Raw genomic sequence first — 18924 nt, forward strand, 5'->3', positions numbered from 1 at the left:
ATGCACTGATTACAGTGGCAACACACTGAGATTTAGATGTCATCCATTTTTACCTTTACAGTTGTTCTTGTTATGCCTTTTTATGATGCCACTGTTAGCTGTTCAAAATATTTTTCTGTGTGGTGTTTTAAAAGGATTTTTAAAGGTGTATTTCGTTTTTTAAATTCTCTGGTTACCTCATTGCACTTGATATATTGCAATCTGTTTAGTTTAAAGGGACACTGTTGTCTTAACCAGGGCTTTGGAGCTGTGCTCCGGCTCCGCTCCAGCTCCAGGCAAAAACCTGCAGCTCCACTGCTCTGGAGCTGCTCCGCGGGCTCTGCTCCAAAGCCTTGGTCTTAACATATAGGATCCAGAGTCTCAACATATGTAAACCAGCATAGCTCCATTGGATTCAATAGGATCTGCATGCAAAACAAGCAGGCAATGCATTGTCATAAATTAGAACTGAAATATTTTAAAATGATTTTCACCATTAATGTTGTTTGTGTCCTCAATGTATTTCCATGAAAATAGACTAGTGAGTTTCATGTTTGTTTACAGACATTATATCTGGTCAACTTCACTTTCTGGCTGTTTTGTGTCAGCACACTGGGGCAATGCTCCAGGTATAAACACTGCAAGTTCATTGGAATTTTGGCGGAAGAAGGGAAGGTCATGGGAGCAGTTTTGTTGATCTTAAAGTCTTGTAAAAACCTTGTTTTGAGCCCTTATCAAGCAGAGAGTGTCCCTGTAACTGTATAGTTCCAAACAATTCCTTGTATTTCTTTTTTCCCCTAAAATGTTGCCAGTTCCTTCTATGGTACGGCTGGCTGGTTAAAAATATCTAAACCTCTACTGTGCTTGGGCTACCAAAGCACCATCAGAGTTCAAAAGCTTGATTTTGTTTCTCTAAGTTTATGAAAGGCCCTAGATAAGGCCCCACTAAGTCTGAAAAGGGATGTGCATATATGTAAACCTTCACCATGGATACTGTACCTGATGCATTTTTCTCCTTAGACTCACAGCTGGTTGCATCTTACTCTATGTATATGTAGTACTTTCTCGTGACATAACTAATAGCTGTCCTTTTTGACGGCATGTTCAGTGGTGAGTCTAGTCTGAAGGAGCCTGCTGATATAATCTAATGCCAACAGGTGGTCAGGGCCAGCTTCACAGGATGAGTAACTTAGGTAGCAGCCCTAGAATTTTATGGCTGAGAGATTCAAGATGGCAATCCCTGCATAGTTATGGTCAAACATAGTTATCCTCTGCAAATCTTCATCTTCTTGGAAAAATGCAGTAATGAAAATCACTGAAGTAGATTTGCTCCATCCCTTGAAAATTCTCCAGGTATGCTTTTGGCTGTATTTGCCTTAGGTGCCACTGTTTAAATGAAAGCGAGGAGTTCTCATATGACCTACCCTGTTCTACTGAAGTCAGTGGGAATTTTGCTATTGACTTCAATAGGAGCAGGCTCAAATCTTTACTAAAAGAGGATAATTGTTTGAATTGTTTCAGTTCCCACGGCCCCACCTTCCTCCCGCTCAGGTTTGGTGTGCTGCTCCATTTAGCTCTGCCGTTTACAAACTAATTTAATTACGGCTGCTCTCAAGGCAGTGAACACTCCCGATAGTGCTTTATCCTGCTCTGGCAGCTGGGGGTTCTCTGGACATGATTTGCTGAAGAATAGACTTCATTCGCTACAGATCCCCAGGCCTCGTAGAGAGGTACGCAGCCCTTGATGGGTCATGCAACTAACCAGCTGAGTCAGAGCAGGATTGGGAGCATGGCGATAGATTAAAACAGGGTAAAATGTACTGTAGATCCGGTCACTGGACTAGCTCCATCTTGCTGATATGTAAGCATGCTTAGCTATGCACAAATACATTTTGCTTGCTAACTGGGGCTCTGTTCCCAAAAATGTAGTGATCTAGTGCTAAGGATGGCCAGAGTTGCTAATAGGTGGATGGGGAGAAGGGTCAAAAAGGGTAGAATAAAGGAGATATATATATATAAAAACAACCTAGTACTTTTAACCATCTCCAAGGGCCTTATTTACAGTCACTTGGTGGAGCTTTCCCCACCTTAGATAGTAACCCCACAGCTGGGCTAAATTCTCCTCTCACTCACACCAATGCAGCCTGTTAACTTCAGTGGGGTTTGTACCAGTGTAAAGCAGAAGAGAATTTGGCCTGCTCCAGTGAAACAAACTATGGTGGACTTTTGAGTATCCCGGGTCTTTTAAACACATGGTAGGGGATGAAATGATGATGCAAAGTACTGGCTCTTTAAGGGGGTGGTCTGGCATCATCCCACAGCTTTCACCACAGTACTGTAGTAGCAATTGGTATTTTCTGAATGGTCAGTGAAGACAATAGTAACACGCTGGCAGTTAGAGACATGGGACAGTTTTGTTAGGAAACCTGAAGCGCATGCGGGATTGGCCTCACTGTACATTTGAAGCATGGCCATCTTCACTGAAGGGTTTGCCAAATCTTTGAGTAGAGATGGGTGAAGCGACGTGGAGAAGTCACTTTCAGATTCCTGATCCAGGGCTTTGGAAAAAACAAAGAGTCTCCCACCTTTCAGGGATCCACCCCAAGTTTTACACTGAGTCCAGTTTGGCCAGGGTGGGGTGGGGTGGGGAGGCAGTTTAGTCAATGCTTTGTGAATATTCACATGGGGCAGACAGGATCAGAAAGGCTAATTTCAGTGGTAGCCGTGTACTATCAAGCATCGGTGCCTTCATCTGAGGAGATTCATCAGTAAACTGGGACACATCAATGGCCCGGAACCAAAGACCCACATCCAGCTCCCCTTAAACATAATAAAAGTTTGTATCTTAGATTCAGCCCCAAACTATATAAGCAGATCCAGATCTGAAGATCACAGTTCATTTACTACTTTCAAGTGAACTTCTGGTTGGGACAGAGGGAGGGGCAAGAGGTGGCGAAGGGTTTGGACGAGGCGTTTTGTAGTGGGCGTTAGAATAGCTGAAGTGCTGCACAGCTGTGTATTTTCTTCAGCATTCGAAGGGTTCAAGTGGTTCTTTAAGACAACAGTTTGCCTACCGGAGGCAGGATCTTTAGTGGAAATTGTCCCTTTCAGTTTTACAAACAGTGTCCTGGACTTGAGATGTCACTGTCTAATTCCACATCTCTTCTTGTCTGACACCAGAATCGAGCTGCGTGCGCTGGGCAAAGTCTCACCGGGGGAAGAGCTGACTGTCTCCTATGTTGATTTCCTCAACGTCAGCGAAGAGCGGAGGCAGCAGCTCCAGAAGCAGTACTATTTTCGCTGCACGTGTGAGCACTGCCAGAAAGGGATCAAAGATGATCTGATGCTGGCTGTAAAAGAAGGTGAAAACAAGGTACTTCACTGACTTTGTTAGCTGCTCTCAGTCATGGGGCGATGCTTCTTCTTTACTATTTGTATTGCAGCAGACAAGAGGGGCTACCGCCCAGGCAATAGGAGACAGGGTAGGCCAGAGCTATCCCAAGCAGGTTAAAAGGAAGTTTCCCTGGTTACAAACACGGGGTCTAGGTCAGCGTTTCGGCTGCCAGGGGCTTTTCTTGGGTAGTGACTGGGGGAAGGGGCAAAGCAGCAGTCCCTCCTCTGGGGCTGCCAGGAGGGGATGGGCCCTGGCCTCCTCTGGAGCCACAAGCATTGGAGGAGCAGACAGCCAGTGTGAATTCCCCACCTTCCCGGGGGAGGTGGGACTCAGGCTTCTGGCTTCAGCGCTGGGGTGGCGGATGGCAGGGTCCAGCTCCGCAGCAGTGGGCTCCTGCCACTTGCTCTGACTGTGGGGCTTTGAGCTCCAGGCTTTGGCTGCACTGCGGCGGGCTCCATCCCCCGGCTGCAAGACTCTATCCCCAAGCTTATCACCCCCCTCATCGCCCCTGCTGCCTCCCTACTCACCTCCTCATCCAAGGCTTAATTTGTGCCCCAGCTTGCCAGGGCTGAGTAAGTCTGCTGTGAAAAGTGATATTTGAATATTTGTCAATATCACTTTCACTGCCTCCCTGCTAGCTAACAAGTCTGCTGCTGTGAAAAGTGATATTAACAAACGTACAAATATCACTTTTCACAGAAGCAGACTTACTAGCTAGTAAGTCTAAAAAAAGCAACCAAAATAAGCAAAAGAAACAATAATTAAAAAAAAGAACAAGAACATGTAAAGCCCCTATATTTGTGTTTCTATTCTGTTTAGGTCCAGTAAAGAATAGAGACAACTTACATTATTTTTATTATTGAGTCTGCAAAAAACCCCTACATCGAATCATAGAATATTAGGGTTGGAAGAGACCTCAGGAGGTCATCTAGTCCAATCCCCTGCTCAAAGCAGGACCAACCCCAACTAAATCATCCCAGCCAGGGCTCTGTCAAACTGGGCTTTAAAAACCTCTAAGGATGGAGATTCCACCACCACCCTAGGTAATCCATTCCAGTGCTTCACCACCCTCCTTGTGAAATAGTGTTTCCTAATATCCAACCTAGACCTCCCCCACTGCAACTTGAGACCATTGCTTCTTATTCTGAATGTAAATAAATAAGTTGCTATGATTTGGACATGTATATGTGCATATTTATTTGTTTTTCATAAAGTTAATTAAGTATTTTAGGAAAAATTGTCTGAGTGACCACCAGCAAGAGTTGGTGGCCGCACTTTGAGGCCACCAAAAAAATTGTTGTGAGAACCTCTGGATAGGTCTTTGTGGGTGACCGCATTGGGTCAATTCTCTGTGGGGAGTTCACACGACAGGCTATTTATCTTTTGTGCAGAAGCATAGTGACTTGTATTTGTTTATTATTCAGCTTCACACGAGTTCTTGGAAGAATGGATTATGATAGCATGGCAACTTTGTGGGGTGTCTTGTAGGTATTAAGCTGTTTTCCTTGACAGGCTGTTTTACTTTGAGACGGTGCTGATAGCTCCTGATTACATGTAAGTGGGAATTTTTTCCCTTGATTGCTGTTCTCTTTCTGAGCTAGCTTTATTCACACAATGATCAGCTCCTCTCTAAATCAAATCACAGCTGAACTACGTTAAGGACCTAGTCCTGCAACTTTGCACTCATGCAAGTAGTATCCCTGGAATCAGTAAAAGCTTGATCCTGCAATGTGAGTCTTGCACTCGATTTTGTTAGGACTACTCCCACAAGTAAAGGTTTACAGGATCAGGCCCTAATTGAAGTCAAGGGACTACTTGTACAAACAGGAACTACTCACATGAGTAAGGGCTGCATGCAGCCCGTAACTCCTACTAACTTCTGGGAGACCACTGCAAATTAAACTGTTGCTTAGTTTCTATTATTTGCTATAGTAATTCATCGTGTACTAGTAAGTTACCTCTCTTTATTCTGTATCTGTGGCCACTTGTACCACACTTATCACCGTGGCGTCGGACCACTTCCAGCAATGTCTTCAGAAATATAAGATCTTTCTACAGCACCTGCTGTTAAACCTTTAGGCTACATCGATACAAGGAGTGAGGGGATGCGATTCCCCTGCTCATGTACATATACTCTTGTTAGTTCTTATCCAGGTAGCATGTGTAAAAATAGCATTGTAGTCATGGAAACACTGACACAGGAGTGGAGGCGCAGTTTAGCTGTACTGAATACCTACCCACTGGTTTTCAGGTGGGCTCATACTCAGCCTGGCCTCTGCGGCTGCTCATAGTGTAGACAGAGCCTTAGTGAGCAGCGAGGGCTTGTGTGTCTCTGTGTGTGTGTATGAGTGGGGATCTGCTGTACACACAGTCAGTGTGTGTCACTTTCAGGGTGAATATTTTCCATATCTTTTAGTGCCCTCATGGAAAAATCTCCCTGTATCTATGCAAGGCCTGGGATTTTACATATTAAAAATACACTCCATACATAGGTAATAAATCTTGGTATTGACCTTAACAGGAGACAGTGCCTGCTTGCTGCCCAGCTTGTCTACATTCTCCGAATTCAGGCTCAGTCCCCGGTTAGTAGCAGCCCTCACAGCTGCATGGAAAATGCCCTCTGAATGTATGCTGGAATGACAGTTTACATACTTGACAGCCGTTCCGTTCTCTGATCCTTCACCCCTTCAGATTAGTGACAAAGCTTCCATTGATTTCAGTGGGACCGGGATTAGGCTCTTAGTGAAGGCAGGAAACAGCTTTCATTTGACAATTCATGTAGGCAAATGGGATAACCCCTCTTTCCCCCCGCCCCGCATGCATGTGCTGCTACTGTTTAAGTGACATTTCAAGTGCTCAATATAGGACAGTGCCCTTACTCAGACAAAACAACTTGCATTGACATCAAAATTCTTTTTGAACAAAGTCTGCAGGACAGGATAGGACCCCAATAGGTCTACACAGCAGCTGGGAGGTGTGATTCCCAACTGGGCTAGAAAGGACATACGCTAGCTCTGCTTGAATTAGCATGCTAAAAATAGCCATGTGGGTTGTTGAGGCACAGGTAGTGGCATGAGCTGGCTGGCTGAGTCCAAGCCTGCCTGGGCCCCCTGACCACACTCCGGTGGCTAGCCCGTGTCACAATGTCCATACTGTTGTTTTTAGTGTGAGTTTGAGCAGAGCTAGCATGTGCCTGTCTACCTGGGCTGGGAGGCATGCTCTCACCTGCAGTGTAGACCTATCCCAAAAGCACTATTCAGGCTTAAACCCTGGTTAAAATATTAAAACCTGGTTTCCTTCAGTAATTTCAGTCTTTTAAGCTATAACTCTGTATATAGGCTCCAAGTAAAAGACCATTCTTGTTCCTTGTATTGTAAACTTTCAGGGCCCTTTCTAGCCTGGCTGTCATTAGGATCACAGGTGGCTTTCTTCACAAATTTAGCAAAATCTAACACAAAGATTCCCCAAGCCTCCCACAGTCCAGATGTTAAAAGCAAACAACAGGACAAACCTAGAGCACTGAATCCAAACCCCTTCCTCTTTCAGGAGGGATCAAAATCTATTCCTCAGGTCCAAACCCAGGATTACTGCTTTGGTTCTTGGTCATATAACAGTGTTGTCAATTTTATCATGAATTTCACAATAAAGGGTGGTTGGTTTTTTTTTAAGCCCCACCTCAGGGCACCATGTGATTATAAAACAACTTCAGCTTTCCTTAGAAACAAAAAAAAAGTAGATTTCTAGCCCTTGTGATTGTGGGGAAAACTGTAGCATTTAATTTCAGAAAGGAGGACTACACAAAAATGAGGAAGTAAGTGAAACAGAAATTAAAATGTACAGTGCAGAAAGTAAAATCCTTGCAAGGTGCATGGAAACTTTTTAAAGACACCATAATAGAGGCTCAACTTAAATGTATACCCCAAATTAAAAAACATAGTAAGAGAACCAAAAAAGTGCCCCCGTGGCTAAACAACAAAGTAAAAGAAGCAGTGAGAGGCAAAAAGGCATCCTTTAAAAAGTGGAAGTTAAATCCTAGTGAGGAAAATAGAAAGGAGCATAAACTTTGGGAAATGAAGTGTAAAAATATAATTAGGAAGGGCAAAAAAGAATTTGAAGAACAGCTAGCTAAAGACTCAAAAAGTAATAGCAATTTTTTTAAAGTACATCAGACTCAGGAAGCCTGCTAAACAACCAGTGGGGCCAGTGGATGAACGAGATGCTAAAGGAGCACTCAAGGACGATAAGGCCATTGAGGAGAAACTAAATGAATTCTTTATATCGGTCTTCATGGCTGAGGATGTGAGGGAGATTCCCAAACCTGAGCCATTCTTTTTAGGTGACAGATCTGAGGAACTGTCCCAGATTGAGGTGTCATTAGAAGAGGTTTTGGAACAAATTGATAAACTAAACAGTAATAAATCACCAGGACCAGATGGTATTCACCCAAGAGTTCTCAAGGAACTCAAATGTGAAATTGCAGAACTACTAACTGTAGTCTGTAACCTATCATTTAAATCAGCTTCTGTACCAAATGACTGGAGGATAGCTAATGTGACGCCAATTTTTAAAACGAGCTCCAGAGGTGATCCCAGCAATTACAGGCCAGTAAGCCTGACTTCAGTACCAGGCAAACTGGCTGAAACTATCATTAAGTACAAAATTGTCAGACACATGGATGAACATAGTTTGTTGAGGAAGAGTCAACATGGTTTTTGTAAAGGGAAATCATGCCTCACCAATCTACTAGAATTCTTTGAGGGGGTCAACAAGCATGTGGACAAAGGGAATCCATTGGATATAGTGTACTTAGATTTTCAGAAAGCCTTTGACAAGGTCCGTCTTTGACAAGGCTCTTAAGCAGAGTAAGCTGTCGTGGGGTAAGAGGGAAGGTCCTCTCATGGACTGGTAACTGGTTAAAAGATAGGAAACAAAGGGTAGGAATAAATGGTCAGTTTTCAGAATGTAGAGAGGTAAATAGTCATGTCCCCCAGGGGGCCTGTACTGGGCCCAGTCCTATTCAACATATTCATAAATGATCTGGGAAAAGGGGTAAACAGTGAGGTGGCAAAATTTTCAGATGATACAAAACTACTCAAGATAGTTAAGTCCCAGGCAGACTGCGAAGACTACAAAAGGATCTCTCAAAACTGGGTGACTGGGCAACAAAATGGCAGATGAAATTCAATGTTGATAAATGCAAAATAATGCACACTGGAAAACATAATCCCAACTATACGTATAAAATGATGGAGTCTAAATTAGCTGTTTTACCACTCAAAAAAGAGATCTTTGAGTCATTGTGGATAGTTTCTCTGAAAACATCCACTCTATGTGTAACAGCAGTAAAAAAAGCTAACAGAATATTGGGAATCTTTAATAAAGGGATAAATAATAAGACAGAAAATATTATATTGCTGCCATATAAATCCATGGTACACCGACATCTTGAATAATGTGTGCAGATGTAGTCTCCCCATCTCAAAAAAGATATGTTGGAATTGGAAAAGGTTCAGAAAAGGGCAACAAAAATGATTAGGGGTATGGAACAGCTTCCATATGAGAAGAAATTAATAAGACTAGCACTTTTCAGCTTGGAAAAGAGACGACTAAGGAGCGATATGATAGAGGTCTATAAAATCATGACTGGTGTGGAGAAAGTAAATAAGGAAGTGTTATGAGAAGGAGTAAATAACACAAGAACTAGGGGTCACCAAATGAAATTAATAGGCAGCAGGTTTAAAACAAACAAAAGGAAGTATTTCTTCACACAACGCACAGTCAACCTGTGGAACTCTTTGCCAGAGGATGTTGTGAAGGCCAAGACTATAACAGGGTTCAAAAAAGAGCTAGATAAGTTAATGGAGGCTAGGTCCATCAATGGCTATTAGCCAGGACGGGCATGGATGGTGTCCTGAGCCTCTGTCTGCCAGAAGCTGGGAATGAACAACAGGGAATGGATCACTTGATGATTCCCTGTTCTGTTCATCCCCTCTAGGGCACCTGGCATTGGTCACTGTCAGAAGACAGGATACTGGGCTAGATGCATCTTTGGTCTGACCAGTATGGCCATTCTTATGTTCTTATTTCAAAGAAGTGGGAACCCCAGAAACTCAAAAACCAGAAGGCAAAGAAAAAGAATCCAACATTAATTAGTTTTTAAATCTCATGACAATCTCAATATTTTGGGGGCCTGACTTGTGGTTTTGGAATGCTTGCAGCTGTCATTCCAGCATGGAGAGCTGGAAGGGGCCAGCTTTTAAGGCCAGGTGGGAAGTCATGTTTTGGCCCAAATGCTGACATTTTTTCAAGTATGTAAATTAAATAAAGGGTTAAATTCCTCCCTGGTAGAACTCTGTGGAAGTCTCAGTCGATGGCCCCAATCCTGCCATACGCTGTGCACATGCAGTACCTGGCTCCGTGGAACCCCACTGAGGGCGGCCTCTTCTCTGTCTCCCATGCTCAGTCTCTTCCATTCCCCCGTGAGGTTTGCAAGAGTCTCCCAATTGCCAGTCACTAACTTCTGACATTTTGCAGGAACAAACAAACCAAACCAAGCCACCCAAACCACTCAGGTCCCTTCCTGTCCCCCTACCCTGCTACACCCTCGTCCCAGCGAGAGCACAATCAGGTCATATCTATTCAGTAGCAGCACTGAGTGACACTGTAGATTAGTACAGGTAGGGGCTGATCCTGCTCCCATTGAAATCAGTGGAAGTTTTACTATTGAGTTCAATGGTAGCAAGCTTCAGGACCTCAGTGTGGCAGCTGGTTTTATTCCGGGGAGCATGGGTGTAACTTCAGAAGTGAATTCGTTTCAATAGCTTTCCAATGCTGTCCCCAGCCCTCCCAAGACGTAGTGAAGGAAGTTCTCCAGTTCTCCAAGGACACCCTGGAGAAGATCAGCAAGGCCCGATCCGAGGGGGTCTACCACGAAGTAAGTCACGGTGTCTTTGGTCTCTCGTTGCTGTGGAACTTCAGGGGAAGGAAGCAGGCAGCTGATCTCACCAAGCCACTGGGCAGACTCAGTCAGCCTTTGTGTTGTCATATTAATGAAACAGTCCTGCAGACAGGGGCACTAGTTGCACACTCAAGCTGACGGGTCAGTTTGCTGATGTCAGTGTTTATGGGGCAGACAACGAATGAATACACTGAAATTAATTCACCAGTGTTCACTTCCTTCCTCCCTGGCTCATTCATTCTCCTCTGCCCGTCTTGGCCTCCTCCACCTCTCTATCCACAGCCTGGCAGTGGGTGATCCTTCCACCGGGGCTGCCTATCTCACTGGAGTGCTCTTTTTCTCTCTCCATGGCAATAAAATAGGGATGGGACCAAGTCACAAGGGTTCTGGGGTGGATCCAAACTCCCCCAGAGTCCAAGGGAATCAGATCCAGTCCTTCTCCTCAGATCCATCTCACAGAGGATGAGCCTGAACCTCCAGGGATGACACTGGATCCACCCTTCACCAGCATGTGAGAGGTTCAGAGCTGGTGTCAATCTGGTCCCATCTCTCTGCTGATGCCCTTTAGTGAGGTGGGGAAGTTAGTGTGATGGCAGCCATCTTTGCCAACACACTAGGGATCTCCAGAACTAAAAGCATGAACTAAGAGCCAAGACTCCCTCGGTGAGGCTGCAATAATCTCATGTCCTTTGCAGATGGGGACAAAGGGGAAACCTGTGACTCACTCACCAGTGGGTTACATTTGCACCCTTCACTCTTACTTTCCTCGCTTGTTTATGACTGACTCTCTCTAGTTGGCGAGCAGCTACTGAGCAAATAGGATAAACGTGAACCATACAAGATACAGCGCTCTGTCATGGCGGATGTGCAATTCTAGGGCAGGTGGTGCTGTGACGTTCTCTTGAACTCATTTGCCTTTCATGGGTGCCTAGGTTGTGAAGCTCTGTCGTGAGTGTCTGAAGAAACAAGAGCCTGTGCTGGGAGACACTAACATCTACCTGCTCAGGATCCTGAGCATCGCTTCGGAAGTGCTCTCCTACCTCCAGATGTTCGAGGAAGCAGCAGGCTATGCGAAGAGGATGGTTGATGGTTACATGTATGTGATCAAGTCACCCGTTTTCATGGTGGCTCTTTTTGACTCAATAATTTAATTAAGACATTTCTACAAAGAATCTGGACCTGACTCTGCTCTCACTTTACAGTGGTGTAAAACAGGAGTAAGTCCACTAAGGTCAGTGGAGCAACACTGGTGTAAAACCTATATAACTGAGCTCAGAATCAGGCCCTGCTTTTATCACCAAAGAGAGAGAGAGAGTTTTGCTCACTTTGTGAATGGGAAGCTCCAAAACAGGATCATTTTTCAATTTGTCTACATATAACTTCAGAGGGCAACTGGACAGGTTTAATTAACCCATCTCTTTTGTCTGAGAAGCTGCCCAGAGCTGCTTAGATGGTGTCAGAGAAAGCAGACATGGAGAAAACCTATCATTATGTAAAGAACACACTGTGCTCCTGTAATGTGATCTCTGACTGGTAAAGAGATGCTACTGTGATAAGAAAACTGCTGGTGGATTGCACAGATGTCCCCAAATGCAAATTTTTGTCTTGCCCTTTTACTTTACACTTCAGGTCACATCTAGGCCTTGCTCCTGCTAGTAACTGTTCCTTGCAGTTTATCCCTGAGTGTCACAGTCAGTGTTTAAGGCCAGAAGGGACCACTAGATCATCCAGTGTGACCTCCTGTATGGCACAGACCACCAACACCCACCCAGGACTCGCACACTAAACCCAACAGCTGAAGTCAGACCAAAGTAAATGAAACCCATGGAAGACTAGAGTATTATGTGCGACAGGCAGAGAACAGGAGGGACTGAGGTGCACCCATGCCCAAGGCCCCCACAATGGCAGGGAAATAATTAAATGAGATACACCCAGATAATCCTGGCAAGTCACCTGCATCCCCAGCTGCAGAGGAAGGCACAACATCCCCAAGGTCCCTGCCAATCCAACCTGGGAGAAAATTCCTTCCTGACCACACACATGGTGATCAGTTAGACTCTGTGCGTGACGGCAAGAACCAGTCAGCCAAGCACTTGAGAGAGCAAATGCTTGATGCTACCCCAGAGCCCTGGCCCAACTCGCCCAGTGTCCCCTGTGGCATCCTTGAAGCTTCAGAGGAAGAAGATAAAAAAAACCCTCCCAGAATACACTGGGGGAGGAGGAGGAGAATCCCTTCCTGACCCCCTGCAGCTGGCTTGGCCCAGTCCCATTTTAAAGGAGTCAAGTGACGGGGGTAGGGGACAGGCATTTTGGAAATAATATATATTCAACTTTGTTTTGGCTGTTGACATTTTCCATTGTGAAATAGTCTCTTGCTTTGCTGGGGCATCTCCACCTGGAAGCTGCTTGCCTTCCTTCCAACAGTTGGCCATCAAGAGGTGATTGGCCAGAAACACCCAGTTGGTCTAGAAAGAGCCTCAAACCGTCTAGAATTTCCTTCCATCTTAGCAGCCCAGCAGCATCTTATCCAGGCGCTTCCCCCATGTTGTGATAATTTTAATGTGATCTCCTTTTGGACAGCCCAATCATACATGATGGAAATTGCTGTCTCCTTTGCACACTCTGTAGCTACTTCTTTACTGAGTAAACCAAGTTTCTACTGCAAAGCCAGGAAAGCTATGGATTGGGTTTTATTCTGTTCAGGCTAAGGCGCTCCAATTTCTGTTTTTCCTCCCTCATGCTAAGTGTAGCTCAAATGATAAAGTGAGCACAGATTCTTAGAAATCACAGGTTTTAAAATCATAGACATTAGAAGTGGAAAAGGCCTATTGCATCACCTAATTCATCCTCCCTTCAAAGAAGAATTGTTCCCAGGAGTGTGCTGTTTGCCATTTTGTCCAGTTTCATTTTAATGCCTTTCACCACTGTTGTTTGATGAGAGGCAGCGTGGTCCAGGGGAAGGGTCATAAGCCTGGAAGTAGAACCTGCATTCAAGTCCTGTCTCTGCCGCTGATCTGCTAGGTGACATGGGGAAAGTCATTTCACCTTGCTGTGAGTCAGAGTCCCCATCTGTAAAATGGGGACAATGATACTTTCCTTCCTTTGCAAAGTGCTTTGTGATCCACAAATGAAAAATGTTACATAAGAGCTAAGCGTTAGGTTTAAACGTAATTTCAAGCAATTGCTCACTGTGCTGGAACTGCAATGTTAGGGGCATAGCGTCGGATCCTGATTGCAGTTATATCGATGGAATGTGGTGTTACAAACCTTCGGAGCCTGTATCAGACCCTGTCAGCATGTTGTTCCTGCCCAGCCAGGTTCTGCCACACCGTGTAGTAGCTCCCACTTCCAGCAGTTCGACTGATTTCAGTGGGGCTACTCATGGATTGAGGTACCGCTCAGTGTGAGTAAGCGTGACAGAATCTGGCCCTCAGTAAACAGTGTTTTCAGGTATTATTTGGAAAGTTAGACGCTCCCCACAATGAAATTTCTCAATGTTTTCCCAGGAAAATATACCATCCCAACAATGCGCAGTTAGGGATGGCAGTGATGCGGGCAGGAGTGACCCATTGGCATGCCAGTCTCATTGAAGCAGGGCATGGCATGATCTGCAAAGCCTATGCTATTCTTCTGGTGACCCATGGACCTACCCACCCAATCACCAAAGACCTGGAGGTAGGTGGCCAGCGTCTCTTGGACAGTTCCTACGTTGACATGTGTCTGTGTAATCTGGTTTGTTGTCATTGTATATGAAAAGTTAAATTTAAATAAACAGTAGAAGTAGATGCCTAAAAAGCTGGGAACTGATCATATAAAGCTTGCTTCGTGCAGTGTGATGTTAATATGTTTTCCATTAGATTATACTGGAGCTGGTTAGAAAATGGAATTCCTATCCTCTGGGACATTCCAACGTTTTAACATTGGTTTTCATCCCAAATGGGGAGAATAAGTCAAAATACAGTATTGAAAACCTTCATGGAATGAAAAGCGATAAAAAATTGGAAATGTTGAAACAAGATGTTGATTCGAAATGAAATATTTCATTTTGGAATGTCGATTTGAAACGAAATGTTCATATCTAACAGACATTTGGACTAAAAGTTGACATTTTTAAGTAAAAAATTGTCAATTCAAAACAAAGTGTTTCACTTCCAAATGCAGCGTTGAGAAACTGAAAAATGTGACATTTTCCGATGAAGTTGTTTCGCTTACCTCTATATTAGCCACAGAGCGGGATGTAAGCTTTGCTGTGCCTTTGGAGAAGTGACATGTTCTCCTGCCAGCTATGTCCTCACCTGAACTTGGCTGGTGGCACTGTGACTGCTAGGTCAGGGATGTGTGTGTGTGTGAGAGAGAGAGAGAGACATGCATAGGTCTTTATGCAACTGCCCCAGTAGTATAGGGCTAAAGCCACTGCCAAATGTGCATTTTATTTCCTCGGCCCATAATAAGGGGCAGTGCGTTGCTGTGCTCTCCCAGGAAAAGAATTGTCCTTTAGTGACCCACTTCATTCCATTGTAACGCTGACGGGCCCCAGTCTTCGGTGGGCGGGATCGAACCTGGGACCTCTGGAGCTTAGTGCATGAACCTCTACTGCATGACCCAAAAGCCATAGGCTCCTTAGCTAAGGCTGTAGAGCAGGCTTATTTTCTCTCTCTCTCTAAGTGGTCTTGGTGCCACTCAATGGGACAGAACCCCACACCCAGGAGGTGTGTGGGTTACATATGCTCTCCCTTTGCTCCCGGGATAGTAATTTGTTGCTGGCCTACAGAAGCAGCAAATTACAGGCCTCCTTTCTTCCTGCCCGCACTGACTTAGCTCAGTTGTCTGGTGTACTGGAGGATGGAGTCAAGGCTCTGCCCGTTCCCTGTTGTTCCCTGCCGAGCTTCTCCAGGAGGAGAGCAGTGGGCTCACAGCACCCACTTACCCTTGTGTGCCTGGATCCAAGGCCAGCTAGCCTGCAGAAGGGTGTAAAGGGAATCCTTAGCACCCCTTCTCTGCCTGTGCAGGCACAGAGGCAGCCCTGTAATCTAGCGCTGGCAGTGAATTTGTGCTCATGAAGAACTCTGGGTTGACAACTTTGGGAATGGGAACCTGTATTTGTCTGCAGAAGAACCACAGCAGACAGGCAGTGCAATCTACCCCACACTGCCTCACCACTAATCAGCCTGGTCTAGGAGGGACCATGACTGGGTTTGGGAGAGCAGCTGAGTCTCTATGTCTAGGCAGCCTTTGGCCTCCTGGATGAGGGACAGGTTATGGAACTGGACTGATGTCATCCTCCCTTGTCACATGGGCCACTGAATACTCATTAGATGGCACCGATGTTCAGCCATCTAACAGAACTGGGGAGCAGGAGGCCACTATCCTACCTTAGAAGGTACTTTATTTCTTTACTTTGAGAGATATTGTAGAGTTTTCACCACTTGGCCTGCCCTTCATCCCTGCAGGTCATGCGTGTCCAGTCGGAGATGGAGCTGCGCATGTTCCAACAGAACGAGTTCATGTATTACAAAATGAGAGAAGCAGCCCTGAAAAACCAGAAGATCCAAGTTATGCCTGAGCCCACCAATGAAGCTTCATCGGGCCTCTTCCACACGAAACAGTAACCCCAAAGCTTCCAGTTATCTGTATTCCTGCACATCTGGTAGAACATCCACCCTTTTCTTCCAAATCTGAAGAGGTTATTTGTAATAAGCACCGTGCTATCTAATTAAGAACACTTATATCTCCTGAGACAAGTATTCTTCCAGGAGCTCAGGGCATCAGCTAAGAAATATTTCACAGGAAATAGATCTTGTTTCCACAAATAATAAAAAGGTCATTATAGCTTCGCTTCCACAATAATTCATTTTAGGTCTAGTTCTCTTCATATAAGGCCAAATCCTGAAGTCCCTCACTTAGACTTTCAATCAGTTCTTTCTCAAGCGAAACATCCACTGGAGTCAGCAGGTGCTTGCCCAAGTGAGGATGGGGATAGACCCCAGTAAAAATGAGGATGGATGACAGTGTTTGACCCAAAGGGAGTCTTTTCTGTGTGAGGACTGAGTGAAAACTGAGGAAAGCTGTTAGGATTTAGCACTGAGGAAGTTTTAAGTAAAGACACTTTTCCTGCCATTTTTCTATAGTTCAAAAACGATTCTGTAGTGTAGGAACTAACCTGCCGAATGGAGCAGACTTTAGGCAGTACTGTGACCAGTATGCAGATTAATTAGAGATCCTACCTTCGGTAGAAGAATTTAGGTACCATTAGGGCCATATAAACTAGGGTGACAATGGCTCAGCTGACATTGCCCTGCCAAGTAAAAAGTGCATAGACAATGGTTTAAATCTCAGCATGAATGAAGTCAAAGCAGGTTAGGTTTCAGAGTAACAGCCGTGTTAGACTGTATTCGCAAAAAGAAAAGGAGTACTTGTGGCACCTTAGAGACTAACCAATTTATTTGAGCATAAGCTTTCGTGAGCTACAGCTCACTTCATCGGATGCTGAGCTGTAGCTCACGAAAGCTTACGCTCAAATAAATTGGTTAGTCTCTAAAGCAGGTTAGAACATTGATCAGAAATAGAGCTCTGGTGTTGGTCCAAACCAGTGGTCAAAGCAGATTGAAAGAGAATTGGGAGCTTCCATCACACCAACCAATGGGGCAGGGTGTGGCGGGGAAACACTGCTTCCCTTGGCAACAGTGTGGGAACTCCCATCTGGAGTGATGTGGAGGATGGGGAGTTGTCCTCCTCACTGCTCCTACTTCCTTTAGTTCCCAGTCCCAACCTGGGCTGGAGCAACGTCGGTGTTCTAATGTGCTTTGGACCCCTTCATGCTGGCCGACCAAACTGTGTCGTGCTTACCCTGTTTCAACACAAGAGCATTTAAATCATGCTTAAGCCTGGTGTGTAAGTTAATTTATGAGGTATGTGTAACTGGGTCCTGCAGTGAGTACCACAGATGGATCTAATGTAGTATATAGCCAGGGGGTGGCTTTAAGGCTCATGTGCCATAGGAACTGAACCCTGATGGGCGGGGAGTGGGTAGAAGGACAATTCTTTTAGGAAGAGAACGACAGATGTCGTTGCCAATATCTTTCCTGCGTACTTGCTTTGATTCAAGAAATGTCAAGTTCAGCTTGGACTTATCTGGTGGTAAGGAATATGGTCTAGTGTAATGGGCAAGGGAGCCAGCATCATCTGTGTTCCAATCTCGCCTCTGTCATTGACTTTGGTAAAGTCAATTACTCTCTCTAGCCAAGTTCAGAGTTGAGTCTAAATTTCAGCTAAAAAAATGTGAACTCTGGTGAAGCTGGAAAGAAATCTAGATTACATCAGTTTAGATTCACCTTTGTATTTGACTTTCTGTGCCACCATTTAATAGGCAGCAGGTTTAAAACAAACAAAAGGAAATATTCTTCACACAACGCACAGTCAACCTGTGGAACTCATTGCCAGGGGATGTTGTGCAGGCCAAAACCATAACTGGATTCAAAAGAGAATTAGATAAGTTCATGGGGGATAGGTCCATCAATGACAATTAGCCAAGATAGTCAGGAATGCAACCCCATGCTCTGGGGGTCCCTAAGTCTCTGCCAGAAGCTGGGAATGAGCGACAAGGGATGAATCACTTGATGATTGCCCTGTTCTGGTCATTCCCTCTGAAGCACCTGGCATTGGCCACTATCAGAAGACAAGGAGTACTTGTGAGGTAGATGGAACATTGGACTGACCCAATATGGCCGTTCTTATGTTCTTTTGTTCACCATCTGTAAAGTGTAGGTTCATAGATTCCCAGGCCAAAAGGAACCATTGTGCTCATCTAGTCTGACCCCCTGTATAGCACAAGCAGAGGATTCCCCTGAATTAATTCCTGTTTGAATTAGATCATGTCTCTTAGAAAAATGTCCAGTCTTAATTTTAAAATTGCCACTGATGGAGAATCCACCCCAAACCCTTGGTTGGTTGTTCCAACTGTTAATTACTCTCAAATTCATAGCCTGAATTTGTCTAACTTTAACTTCCAGCCAGTGAACCTTGTTCTACCTTTGTCTGCTAGATTGAAGTGCCCACGCAGGTACTCACAGGTTGTGATCAAGTCACCACTTACCCTCCTCTTGATGAAGCTAAACTGATGAAGTGAGCTGTAGCTCACGAAAGCTCATGCTCAGATAAATTGGTTAGTCTCTAAGGTGCCACAAGTACTCCTTTTCTTTTTGCTAAACAGACTGAACTCCTGGAGTCTGATTGGATACCAGTCCCATCTCACAGGAGTGCTGGGAAGATCAATTAGATAATGTTTGCAGGGTGTTAAGTGGTGTTGATTTTCACTGCTGTGGAAGATGCACAGCAATCTGACAACCAGCTTTGCCCCAGCGTGTATTAACACAGTGTCTCTTTAAAACTTCCTGTAACTCAGGCTCTACAACAGATGCACCTACAAAACAATTCTCATCCGCTGTTAATGAATGCTAGACCGTGACCATGCTGCTAACATCATCCTTGGGACTGGTTTGGGTTCTGTACAGTGCCATTAGCAGGTTATGTCACTGAGGCTTTCGGTTTTATGTTAAAAAGGAAATACATTAGAAACAGCATTTTTAAACAAAAA

General features: G+C 44.7%; 1 protein-coding gene across 2 annotated transcripts in view; it reads left to right on the top strand.

The window, feature by feature from the left end:
* Nucleotides 1-18924, top strand: part of SMYD1 (SET and MYND domain containing 1) — a 51065-nt gene extending 32141 nt beyond the window's left edge. For both annotated transcript variants that reach the window (XM_048849208.2, XM_048849209.2), the window contains 5 exons: nucleotides 3160-3352; nucleotides 10215-10307; nucleotides 11264-11427; nucleotides 13838-14006; nucleotides 15782-18924. In XM_048849208.2, the coding sequence (XP_048705165.1) occupies nucleotides 3160-3352; nucleotides 10215-10307; nucleotides 11264-11427; nucleotides 13838-14006; nucleotides 15782-15940 (778 nt within the window). In that variant the 3' untranslated portion in view covers nucleotides 15941-18924. The remainder of the gene's footprint in view (nucleotides 1-3159; nucleotides 3353-10214; nucleotides 10308-11263; nucleotides 11428-13837; nucleotides 14007-15781) is intronic.

Source organism: Caretta caretta, chromosome 4 (genome assembly GCF_965140235.1).
Source record: "Caretta caretta isolate rCarCar2 chromosome 4, rCarCar1.hap1, whole genome shotgun sequence".
In the NCBI taxonomy this organism is placed as follows: Eukaryota; Metazoa; Chordata; order Testudines; family Cheloniidae; genus Caretta; species Caretta caretta.